Source organism: Urtica dioica, chromosome 12, assembly GCF_054948205.1.
Source record: "Urtica dioica subsp. dioica isolate 48M chromosome 12, U.dioica_male_clone48M_v1_H2, whole genome shotgun sequence".
NCBI lineage: Eukaryota > Viridiplantae > Streptophyta > Magnoliopsida > Rosales > Urticaceae > Urtica > Urtica dioica.
In genome coordinates, this window is record NC_142767.1 from 10,877,655 (window position 1) to 10,890,562 (window position 12,908).

At 38.1% G+C, this 12,908-nt stretch overlaps 3 protein-coding genes across 3 annotated transcripts; all 3 read left to right on the forward strand.

The window, feature by feature from the left end:
• Positions 1 to 8,461: 8,461 nt before the first annotated feature.
• Positions 8,462 to 9,433, forward strand: LOC149379084 (putative disease resistance protein At1g50180). The gene is made up of 2 exons (XM_089603951.1): positions 8,462 to 8,754; positions 9,046 to 9,433. Exon 2 carries the CDS (start codon positions 9,050 to 9,052, stop codon positions 9,431 to 9,433), a length of 384 nt encoding a protein of 127 aa, XP_089460077.1. The 5' UTR covers positions 8,462 to 8,754; positions 9,046 to 9,049.
• A 65-nt stretch (positions 9,434 to 9,498) lies between these two features.
• Positions 9,499 to 10,383, forward strand: LOC149379085 (putative disease resistance RPP13-like protein 3). Its single transcript, XM_089603952.1, has one exon. The coding sequence runs from the start codon at positions 9,499 to 9,501 to the stop codon at positions 10,381 to 10,383; it is 885 nt and encodes a 294-aa protein (XP_089460078.1).
• Positions 10,384 to 10,394: 11 nt separating this feature from the next.
• On the forward strand, positions 10,395 to 11,783 carry LOC149379086 (putative disease resistance RPP8-like protein 2). Its single transcript, XM_089603953.1, has one exon. It carries the CDS (start codon positions 10,395 to 10,397, stop codon positions 11,781 to 11,783), a length of 1,389 nt encoding a protein of 462 aa, XP_089460079.1.
• Positions 11,784 to 12,908: the final 1,125 nt, after the last annotated feature.

Sequence of the window (12,908 nt, forward strand, 5' to 3'; positions counted from 1 at the left end):
GACATACTCGCTCAGTTGGCTGGTGTTTCTTGCACGACTACTAGCAAACACGCTGCCTCTGTAGGCTAAAAACAAAAGAGAGCTGAGTGCGAACTGAATTGGACCAAGAAAAACATCTTTTACGAGTTGCCGTACTGGTCTGAGTCGCAGTTGAAACACAACATGGACGTGATGCACGTAGAGAAGAACGTGTGTGAGAATATTCTCGGGACGATGCTCAGCTTGGAAAAGAAGAACTATGACACCGAGAAGGCGAGGCTTGATTTGATGGACTTGGGCATCAAGACCACTTTGCACTTGGAACCAAATGGGGGTGGGTATTACAAACCGCGAGCGTCGTAGGTTTTGACCCTTGAGCAGAGACAGCGATTTACAGAGTTCTTAAAATCTGTCAAATTTCCCGATGGTCTCGCTGGGAATTTAAAAAAAAATGTGACAACTGATGGGAAGCTCACAGGTTTGAAGTCACATGATTGCCACATGATCTTGCAAAGATTGTTGGCTGTTGGCATTCGCCCTTTTGTGCCACAGCCAATACATGATACGATCACTGAGCTTTGCAACTTTTTCAAGTTGATAAGTTCGAGAACATTAAGAGCCGAAGATCTTGAAAGAGCGCAAGAGTCTATCGTCGAGATCTTATGTAAGCTTGAGATGATATTTCCACCCGCTTTTTTCACGATCATGGTTCACGTGGCGATGCATCTACCAGAGGAAGCGTTGCACGGCGGCCCGGTGCATATGCGGTGGATGTCCCCTTTTGAGAGATACCTTGGGACATTAAAACATTTTGTCAAAAATAGAGCTAGAACAGAAGGCTCTATTGCAGAAGCTTATGTTGTAGAAGAAGCTCTAACGTTCGTTGCAAGGTATCTTGAAGATAAGAAAATAGTTGATGAAGTTCAAGTACGAGAGCTCTCCGTTTTTCGATCCGAGATGTGTGTGCCTTATGGGATGATGAACGCGATAGTATTAGACGATGAGCAAAGAGAAAAAGCGGAGTGGTACATCTATACCAACTGTCCTTAAATGGATCCGTATTTGGTGCAAGTAATCGATCCACATGCTTCTCTAAGTTATTTCATTGTTGTATTTTGTTTAAGCAATATTTTAAACAACAGCGAGCATTTGGATTTCCTGAACGAATCTGGAGTTCGCGATATTGAAGCGGAGCATAGAAAGGGATTCAAAGATTGGTTTGCGAACATGGTAATAACACAATATTGTAGTTTTTTTTATAAACACAAAAGCGCTAACCAATGCTTTGTTTCGTAATAACCAGATTTTTGAAATGAAAGCTAGTGGCTCTGACGTGTCTGACGAGATCTACTCGCTTTCTATCGGTTCCCTTTAAGTCGCTTATCAATATCCCAGCTGATTTGTTAACGGCGTGAAGTTCATTACTCATCGTCGCGATAATCAACGAGTCACTCAAAATAGCGGTGTTGTATTATTCAAATGTATATGGTACGGTGACAAGCACGATTCTCGGCGACTAGTGCAAAACGATAAGACTACTGGAGAAACGAGTGCTTTTACCGCGAAACAGTGGTTTACAGAGGAGTCGTACATACTCGCGATTCAGGCGAAACAAGTCTTTTACATCAAAGATCTTGTTTTAGGTGGTAACTGGGAAATCGTTCAGGAATGCAATCATCGAGGGATTTGGGACGTTCCTGAAGTTGACCCCACCACCTCAGCCTCGATTCCGTTGACAATAGAATTGTCAAACATCGATCGTCTGAATCATCGACACGAAATCGAAGATGCTGAGCTACTAAATATCGTTGGCGATGGTGAGGAAGACGATGATGATCATGAGGAACGCATCGTTTTTGAGGGAGAAGATGTTGATGTTGATATATGCAGTGATGACGATGAATGAGTATTATCTATGTAACCACGGTTTTCCTCCGCCATATGTGAGGTCTTTTAATAAAAAAATATGTGGTGTCACCCACGTTTTTGTATGATGTTGTTCCCTTTTGTTTTGTGACGTATGTTGTTCACTAATGTTATTTTATTTTATACGATGTCAATTTACAAATGTTGTTTTCATTTTATAGGATGTCGACCGCTACAAGTTCTGGTGGAGATTCGCCATAGAGACCGGGTTCTCAAGGTCCGCCACAGGAACCTGATTCCCAAGGTCCTAAGAAATCAAGGGGACCAACAACCGACTCAACGTCGGCATACTATTTCCCTCCTGCTAACTGACAAGTTTTTTTGGCCCCCTTAATTATGCTTTTGAGTTTTTGAATCTTTGAAGAAGAAATGGTGAGATGAAATTTGGAGAAGATGTACAATCACTGACTTTGGTTGCTTGTATAAGGCTAAACTTGAGAATAAAAATATAATATATGTAGGGTCCATTAGCTATATAGTCATATTTAAGGTTTCACATCGCTATATAGTCAACGTTTCGTAAATGTTAAGTAAATAGTCACGTCCATGTATTTACACGTGTAAATTGACGTAAATACCACACATTTTTATTTCAATAAAAAGGCAAATCAAGAATGTCACATCATCTTTATGACTATTTATCTAAGATTTACAAAACGTTAGCTATATAACAATCTCAAACATTTTAGTTGGTTAGTTACCTAATTATATATATATACGCGCGCGCCGTGAGGATGTGTGTTTTTGCGTGCACATAGATGTTGGCTATTCGGCAATAGGCACTGAGTCGTTGACTTATCACATTGATTTTCATTTTTATATCAATTGATGTTAGGCAATAGGCAATAAATATATGCAAAATGTCTCTCTCTCTCTCTCTCTCTCACACACGCACACACGCACACACGCACACACGCACGCACGCACGCACGCACACGCACACGCACACGCACACGCACACGCACACGCACACGCACACGCACACGCACACGCACACGCACACACACACACACACACACACACACACACACACACACACACACACACACACACACACACACACACACACACACACACACACACACACACACATATATATATATATATGATTTTGTGTCAATACTCAATAACTTATTTTATGTCAATACTTAATAGAGGAAAACCAAATACTTGTTTTTGTTATAATCTTAAATAATAATTGTGCTTTTATTAAGTAATTTTTATACACTAATACATTTGTGATCATTTAAATTTGATTATGATAATATGTAAATATAATATATTATATGTTAATAACTTTTATTTTTATCTTAACATTATATAAAAAAAATCCCATATATAAATATATGTTTGTAAATATTTGTTTATTGGATACCCATCGGATAAGTCAGGTATTTGTCGCTAAACCACATCGGTAACGGTAAGTTCATCGGTACAATTTACACTTACTTTCACTGGATACCATGGTAAACCATAAGTATCTCTCGGTAACCCCCCAAAATTCGAGTCTCACTTAATTATTCCAACAAGGTGTCGGAATAATTCTTTCTTTATTTTCTTTGGGAAGTAGTATGAACGAATTTCTCAACTCCGGAAAGAGAGAAAAACGTTCACATCAATGGGAAAGGGGATGCCAAAAATTTCAAGTTCGGAGCAAGACATTTGCTTAGTTTCTAAGCCCTATATATATATAGTTTTTGAGCTTACCCATAAATAATATAAATTTTTCTGATTTGATTTGATTTTATTATATTTAATACAAAATATTTATTCTATGAATAGAATAAATCAAATATTTCTAAGGTACTTTAATAAATAAAATATTCATATTATATCTAATATTTATTTATATATGATATCAAAATATATTATATAGGTAACTAATTAGAATATATCCACGGTATTCTCAGTAAATAATATAATGAATATATTATTTGTTTATCAAAATAAGAAATACTAATCTATAAATAGAATAGTAGAGAATATCTACATGATACTCTCATAAATAATTATCATATGAAATATTTATCATAATCGAAACATATTTAATATATAATATTTATGTTATGGTTGAGAAATGCTTTAATCCTATAGGGATTTGATAAAACAAACACAAGGTCCATGTACATTGTTATACACGTCTACCACAAGCACAATTGAGCCTTGTGAGATGATTTATATTGCTTTTTTACACGCCCATTTAAATCTTAATGATATTCCAAAGTTACTTAACAATTAATAACTTATTCGTATTATTAGGAATGCGAAAGATGTTGCAACTAAATTGCGGTAGTGAGCTTGTTGTCAAATCTCATATTTACTACAAGATTATCCTTGTCCATCTTGTCGGAGTCGACTAGGGGACAATGGACCTAATAACTAAAAACTAGATGAACACGAGCGAGAGCGTAGACACTGTTACATCTCTTCTTTCGTTTTATAAAATCTTGGTGATGTTCCACTAAAATCCCAAGATTGAACCTCTCGAAGTTATCAAAAATATATGTACTCAATCCTATAGATAAAATTTCCATTGATATAATCCGTTTGTATAGTCTACACTCCAGGTTCAGCTCGTGACACGAAAGGGTCAAATATACCGTTATACCATCGAGTCACGTATAAGCCCTGAGTTCCACCGATTTTCCAGCGAAAGATTCCTTTGTCATTCATAGTGTAAAGGTGCGTGCAATCTAACGGTTCTGGAATCGACTATCAGGTGAGCAAACATTGACTCTCTTTATTAAGAGCTGGATTCCACTTTTGATTTTTCCCTTCCATCACTGATTATACCCAGTCTCCCAAAACATAAGTATATAAGAGTCTTTTGTAGCCATGAACGAATAAATCAAAGAGCCGAGTATATAACCCTGATTTCCAGGAGTACCTCAGGATTTAGGTTAATCTATACCGTACCATCGGTTGTGATTGCGATACATCCTATCGTAACAGTTACTTAGAAGATTACTTAATCGCAACCTGTCTAGGTCATGTACAGACCAACTGTACAAAATGCTCCAACTCAGTGAAAACCTATCCACTCGCGAACCACATATGTAATCTCAAATATTGATACCCATGTATAGATTGATTACTGGCCAATTTTTCCACCCGAGACTTATATTTCACACATCAGATATAGATATATAATCTCATTTAATGCATATGGCTAAGTGTTTGACGAATGTTGTTACATAATATCATGTACTAACTCATCTATTCTATTATTGATTATAGTTTTATCTCATTCAGTTGGCAATCTAACGTAATTAAAATAATATCATTTAGAGGGAATTACCATAAGACAATTCTCTGGGCAAGATTCCTAACAATAACCATGTGAATGGCTTACAGACTTGGTAAGTATTGAATTTAATTCAATCTTTGTCTGTTTAAACAAAAGATTTATATTAATTTAATGTTTATTCGTTAATACACTACTACAAAAAGAGCTTTTAGAAGTGACGCTAATTTTAGAAGTGAGACATTGCTTTAAATTAGGAGCGACATTTCGCTTTTAGAAGCGACATGTTCTTTCTAAACTAATCATCCAGAGATTAAAAATGCGGTCTTTAAAAATTGAAATTTTTACTAATAGAAGCAACAATAGTTACTTCTAAAAGTTTTCCAGTTTTTAGAAGTGACATTTCGCTTCTAAATTTGGTGAAAATTTAAGTGGTGCATTTTGTCCGCTTCTTACTTAAAGTTTATTATGAAGCGGTGCATTTTGCTTGACCTAAATTTTAGAAGCGACATGTCGCTTCTTGAAGACAGGCCAGACTCGAATAAAGGCCATTTTCATCTTCTTCTTCCTCATTCCACCCCTCTCCAAAAAATTTCACTCTATCTCTCTTCGACTTCGCTCCTCTAGTGACTCGAGGTCCTCCCTCTGCCTACTCCAACTCTCTCTCTCTCTCTCTCTCTCTCTCTCTCTCTATTCGATTTTATATTTCTCTCAATGGAAGCTCTGGCCCACCATTGGAAGCTACGCTACCATTCTTTTGACCACTCCGGCCACCACGTTGACCACCATCTCCGGTCGGTCAATCCCGTAGGTTTCTCGCTCTCTCTCTCTATTTATTTTTTTTGGACCTTCTTCCTTCCTTTCCTTCGCCCTCCCACCCCTGCCCTTTGGCTGAGACCCATCCACCACCACCACGACCACAGCCGGCCCTGGGCTAAGGCGGGCTAGGCCCACACCTAGGGCCCCATATGTGGATAGATCCCAAAAATTTATATTTTTTTTACCTATTTTTAAGAAAATTTACATTTTTTACCCTAAATTTTTATACTTTTGGCTCATTTTAAAAAAATTACATTTTTTACCCTGAAAATTTAAATTTTTATTAGTATTTTAGGGCCCTTAAATATTATTCGCCTAGGGCCCCCGGTGAGTTTGGGCCGGCCCTGACCACGACCACTACCCGAACATGCTGCCCCGACCCTCCGAACACCCCGACCCCCTTCTCCGGCTGCCCCATCCTCTCTCTAAATCTCGTTTTGTGTTCGTGCAGCCCCGCAGACCCGCCGCTGCTCCTTGGCCGTCGCAGGCGCGTCGCTTCGACCATTGCGACTACCTCAACTTGATTTGAAGTTTGGTATAATTTGAATTTTTATAATTAGTTAGATATATATGTTCAGTTAGGTATATGTTTGATCAGTGATACAATTACTTTATATTTATTTAATTGTTAGCAGTTAAAATTTAATTTTATAAAATTGGAAATGAAAATTTTAAATTCAAATTAATTTAATTTAATGGAATTGTTAATATGCTAGGATATGTTAAGTTAGTGAATATTTTTTTTTAATGAATATGCTAAATTAGTGAATATGTTAATTTCAAATTAATTTTATTTAATGTAGTCATTTAATATGCTAAGATACTGACTGAATTTGTTATGTTAAGTTAATTTTTTAGTTTAAAAGCTTTCTCAAGCCTTTACTGAATTTGATCCGAGTTCGCTGTCAAACTTCACATATTTTATTTTATTTCAATTATAATTTTTTTTTACTGATTTTGAATATACATAATTAAATTGAGATTCAAAGATGCTTAAGAAAAGAATGTGAAATAAGTTGATGACTTTGCGTTAGTGCGGTTACTTTGTGTTAGTGCGGTTGCTTTTGTGTTAATAAGTCCTCACACAAATTCAATAAAATTGTACTTATTTAACGTGAAAGTGTGTTTCCTTTAAGAAAAAAAAGAAAAAAAAAAAGAAAAAAAAAGCTTCAACTAATAAAGTATATATATTTAAACGGTGGATTTTTTTTTTTAAAATAGAGCCATATAAGTTCGGAAAAAAAAAACACTACCACAAAAGAAATGTCATGGTATCACTCAAAATATAGCGTTTAACTAGAGCGACCTATATTCGGCGACCAACGTCTACAAATTTAGGATATTTCACAGCAGTATCACGTATAATCCTGCATATATGGACAACAAAACTTGAAGACCAACACGCAACCTTATCTTCTGAAACACTCGAGGCACTCACAATTGAAAAAAAATGGTATCAAGCCGAGAAGCGAATACAAAAAGAATTTGAGATTGTCGAATTCCTCGAACAATTTTTAAATGTTGATGTCAATTTGAACGAGAAAGTTTGAAACTTGATCCTTTGTAATTTTTATTTGGATGATTGTAATTTCATTTGAAATTTTGTCTTTTGTATTTTTCATTTGAAATATGTATTTTTTATTTCTCAATTGAACTTTGTACTTCTCCTTTAAAACTTTTTTAAAATTTTTTTTATTAATCAAAGTTATGATATTATTTATATTAGAGATGTGGATTATTTTAGCCTTCGGTTGGATATAAGATAGGCAAGTATGTGTGCTAGACTTTGGGAAATAAAAAGTTGTAAAATTTTATTGAAATAATAAATAAACGAGAAACATATGTTCTTTGGTTTTAAAAATGGAGCAATTAGATCAGTAGTCCAATAGCTCACTCGCCTTTTAAAAAATAGCTTAAGTTTTATTTTATTAAGAAAATAATAAAAAGTTATTCAAATTAACTGTTAAGTTAATTTAGTTAACTGAATAGTAGTCTGGTTGACTATTTTCCTAATAATATAAAACTTGGGCTAAATCCTTACAAAAAAAAAGTAGAAAATTGAATAGTTGCAACAAATATTTATTAAAATATGGTATTATCGTTAAACAATAACTAAAATTAATGAATCTGTAAAATAGACAAGGTTTATCCAAAATTAGTGGAACAATAAAAAATGAATATGTACCAAATTTAAATAAACTTTTGATTATGTGACTAAATTTTATAAAAATAACAAATTATTATATAAATCATCAAAAATTTAATCACAATATCATTAAAAAAAAATTGAAAACATAATCTTAACTACTTTTGTTGAAAATTTGACTATTTTTTAATCAATGAGTTTTTAATGATTATTTATTGAAAGTACTATTGAATTTAACAAAAACTACATTGTATATTATAAGATGCGTTTGTTGTTGCAGACTAAATTATTTCAATTTGTGATTTTCTTTTATTTTATTTTATTGAATTGAAATACAAATATACAAAATCCGTCGAGCTAACAGACACAAGCTCCAAAAAAGAGAGGACAAAACGATTCGATAGCTGCGTGATATTGAGTCCCACATGGGTGCTTTTAGTTAAAGTTGAGGGCTTTGATTTGGAAAATCACAAGCAATCTTTTGAAATCCGATAAACTTTGTTTTATTTTGATAAAAAAAAATTCCTATAAACTTTACGAAACTACAATTTTAGTTGTTGATGTTTAAAGAAGACATCTCCACCACCGTTTCGAAGCTATCTTTCACTCATTGTTTATCGTCTTGCTGGTAGTGATTGAGGTAAGACAAACGGTCTTTCAAGATAAATCAAAGTAAATTTATAATCCTCGGTTCAATTACAAGTTTTCATTTTTTGAACCGGATTGTATAACTGATTTGCAATTACTGATGTTTAAACAGAGTAATATTTTCCTCTTAAAAAAAGAAGCATAGTATCTGATGAGAATATTGAGGTTCTCTGAGTATCATAGTAATTCCCTTGATTATCACTTACTGCAACATGGTTGCTTGATTTTTGATCTTTTTTTAAAATATTAATGGCGATCTTCTTTGATTTTTTTTCTTTTCCAGGTCAATGGCAGTTGAACTTGTGGCATTGAAGCTGGTGGAGTCTGTGGTGTCCATAGCGGTCGAGAGAATCGCGGACCTCCTCATCAACGAGGCCTCTTCCCTGAGAGGTGTTCATGAGGATATCCAGACACTGCAAACCGAGCTGAAGTATATCGAGAGCTTCCTAAGAGACGCCGACAAAAAACAGGAGAAAGACGAGCGCGTCCGCATGTGGATCGCTGAGGTCAGAGACGTGGCCTGCGAGATCGAAAACTCAGTCGAGACCTACGTCTCCAAAGTCCGATCCTCATATGTCAAGGTCATCCATCTGAGGAAGCTTCGGTCCCAAGTTACCTCTATCAAGGACAAGCTCTCGGCGACAAAGGTACCAGATCGAATTTTCCGGTAGAGATCGAGAGGCTGCTCCGCTGAGAAATCAGAGGAGATCGTACCCGGACGAAGAGGAAGAGCACGATGTCGGCCCTGAAGGCTCAGCTGATGAGGGAAGAAGATCGACGCTGCATCGTGTCTATCGTGGGAATGGGCGGTCTAGGAAAGACCACCCTCGCCAAGAAAGCCTACAACGACGCTGACATGAAGAAGAATTTTGGGTGCTCCGCTTGGGTTTTCATGTCGCAGCAGTTTGTTGTGAAGGAGGTCTTGATCGAGATCTTGATGCAAGTCGGTTTCCGGCCGGAAACAGCTTTGCAAGGAGTGAGCCACGTGAAGAAGTTCGTTGAAGAGAGACAGAATAATAAACAGATCCTCGACGGGTTGGAAGATCACGAGCTGGTTTCTCTTCTAAAAGCCGAGCTCAAGGAGAGGCGATATCTCGTGGTTTTGGATGATATTTGGAACGTTCAAGCTTGGAATACCATCGAGAAAGCTTTTCCAAAAGGGAAGCCCGGTAGCAAAGTGGTGTTCACGACACGAATCAGGGAAGTCGCGGTGTCAGCCGATCCTCACAACACTCCGATCGAACCCCCGCTCTTGTCGGAGGAACAGAGTTGGGAGCTTCTTCAGCGGAAGGCGTTTCCTAAGGAGATATTTGGGAGTCGCGGCTCTCCGCCGGAGTTCGTACAGCTCGGGAAGGAGATGGTGGCGGAGTGCGGAGGATTGCCTCTCGCGATCGTCGTGCTCAGTGGTTTGCTTCGAACCAAGAAATCGCCAGAGAAGTGGGAGAAGGTGAAGAGAGACGTGAAGTCGCGGAAGATCAACAAACTCATATCATCAGAGAGACAATACCGGGTCGAAGACATTTTAGACTTGAGCTTCCAAGAGCTTCCTTTCCATCTAAACCATGTCTTCCTTACCTCGCAAGTTTTCCAGAGGATAGTGAGATACAGAGTAGGATTCTGATAAGGCTGTGGATGGCAGAAGGTTTTATTCGCACAGAAGAATCGATGAAAGAAGAGGCGGGCGAGGAATGCTTGGAAGAGCTGATCGATCGATGCGTAGTTCAACTTGATAAGAACGACCACACGGGAAAGCGCATCAAGAGCTGCCGACTCCACGATCTCATGCGAGACTTCTGTTTGTCAAAGGCCAAAGAGGAGCTTTTCTTAGAGATCGACGCTCCGTCCTTAACACAACAATACAATCGCTCGCGCAGAATCGTTGTACACGGACCTAACCGCCATTTTCCGTCGCATCCTCACCTCCGGTCTCTCTTTTGTTTTTCCGTACAAAACTTGCCCAGTTTCTCAAACTCTCGGTTGCTGAGGGTTTTGCACCTTGATTTACTCAGCATTCGAAAACTTCCTCCAACGATTGGTGATCTGATTCACTTGAGGTATTTGAGACTGAGAGGTAGGCACTGGGCTAAAATCCTCTCTCTCCCACATTCCTTGGGCAATATGAGGAATTTGCAGACTCTAGACCTCAGTGGGATTCGGGAGACCCTATGGCTTCCAAACTCGGTTTGGAAGTTGACAGAGGTGAGACACTTGTTGTTACCGTGGGGTTACAAGCCGAACATTTTGGCACTCCGGCACTTCTTCGAAGGCAAAACTAAATTGAAACTTGAGACTTTGAAAGGGATACACGCAAAGAACTTGTTCAACAAACACAACTCAATCCCTCCAATGCCAAACATCAAAGTCCTGGGCGTTCGAAATCTCAGAAGCCATAAAGAAGTCACGCTCCTCCTCGAGTCTCTCCTCCCTCACGCTCCTCCTCGAAGCCATAATCTCCGTTCGCTGACGATGAGGCTATCGGGCCGAGATACAAATTTTCCGAAGATGGAATTGCTCTCTAGTTTTCCGGTTCTGAGCAAACTGAGCTTATATGGCAGGGTTTCGAGCGAGAGCCTCGAATCCCTTCCAAACAGCGTCGCGAAGCTAGTATTACGGTCTTCCGCGGTGGACCAGTCAAAGATAGCCATACTAGAGAAGCTTCAGAACTTGAGGGTTCTCAAGCTCGGCTACGGCAGAGGTACCTCGCAGAAGTGGGTGTTCTCTTCGGGCGGGTTCACTCGCCTCGAGGCTCTTGAGCTTATTGATGTTGACGTGGAGGAGTGGGAGGTGAAGGAAGGTGGTCTGCGTAGCCTCAAAAAATTACACATTTGGGGAATGTACAATCTAAAGGCGCTCCCTGAAGGGCTGAGACACGTCACCACTCTTCAGGAAATCAGCATTGAAGATATGGCCGAGGAGTTCAATGATAAGCTGAGAAGGGTGAATCGAGACGGAGCCGAAGGTGTAGATTTCTACAAGGTCCGACATGTTCCTTCCATCAAATTCAAACAAATACTCCCTTGATTATAAAAGTTTGGCATTGAATTTATGTATACCATTTTTTGTATACGTTTTGGGTATTTTTGCAAAATAGTGCCTACCTGAGAATTTGCGGGCGTTGTGAATTCATTATGCTTATAATTTTATTACTATTAAGATTTATCAGTGTTTACAACTTGAGATGCATAATAAAGCTACTTTCTAAGTGTATATTTTATTAGACGTGGCAATGTTATAATGCTACTATGTCTTTTTTAGTCCGTTTCATCTTAGATATACTGTATTATGTTGTTTCTTAGCTTGTATATAGTTAGCATTAGTCTGATATTCATCGTTAATGAGAAATCTGAATCTTTTCGCTCATCTTTGATTCTCTCTACTAAAGTTCGATCGTATTATGGTATCATAGCACATTGATACGATAGATCTTTTCAACAACCTTCCGTCGCTCAGTCTCTCTCAGTCGTAGATCTTTTCAACAATCTTCCGTCGCTCTGTCTCTCTCAGTCTCTCTCTTCTCGCTCAATCTTCTTCTATTTAGAGCTTTCTTCCGGCAAACAGCAGTTGCCAGAAGTGGATGTTCTCTTCGGGCGGTTAGCCTCAATACATTACACATTGATTTCATGTTTAGGCTAAAGGCGACCCTTGAAGAACACCACGGAAATTGGCATCGAAGACATGACAAAGGAGTTTGAAGATAATATGAGAAGGGCGATATCAAGACGGCGCCAAAGGCGCAGATTCTACGAGGTCTGACATGTTCCTTCTATCACATTCTCCCATACACTTTTTGGACAACCGACTGGGACATACTTCCGAAACAAGATTCAATAATCTGCGAAGTGACCACATGTAATGTCCGTATCACTGGACCAAGCCGACTGGGACATACTTCTCCAAAGGCCTTGAGAGAAGCTCGGGACAAAGAATTTATAAATTGGGAAATAAGATACCAGAAGCCGCTCAACGAAAACAATTGTCCTTGGAGGAATCGTGAAGCACGGCGTCGAAACTTCATAACTAGGCTCTTTTACCACTGTATTGGCAGATTTTGACAGCAAAACATATTCATAGCAATATGAAAAAGAAAGACAGAGAAATATAATAATGAAAGGGACAAACCTCAAGCATTTAAATAATTAGTATTGA

Excerpts from the sequence above, each read along its gene's own strand:
- LOC149379085 (XM_089603952.1), top strand. The coding sequence starts at position 9,499 with ATGTCGGCCCTGAAGGCTCAGCTGATGAGGGAAGAAGATCGACGCTGC.
- LOC149379086 (XM_089603953.1), top strand. The coding sequence starts at position 10,395 with ATGGCAGAAGGTTTTATTCGCACAGAAGAATCGATGAAAGAAGAGGCG.
- LOC149379084 (XM_089603951.1), top strand. The coding sequence starts at position 9,050 with ATGGCAGTTGAACTTGTGGCATTGAAGCTGGTGGAGTCTGTGGTGTCC.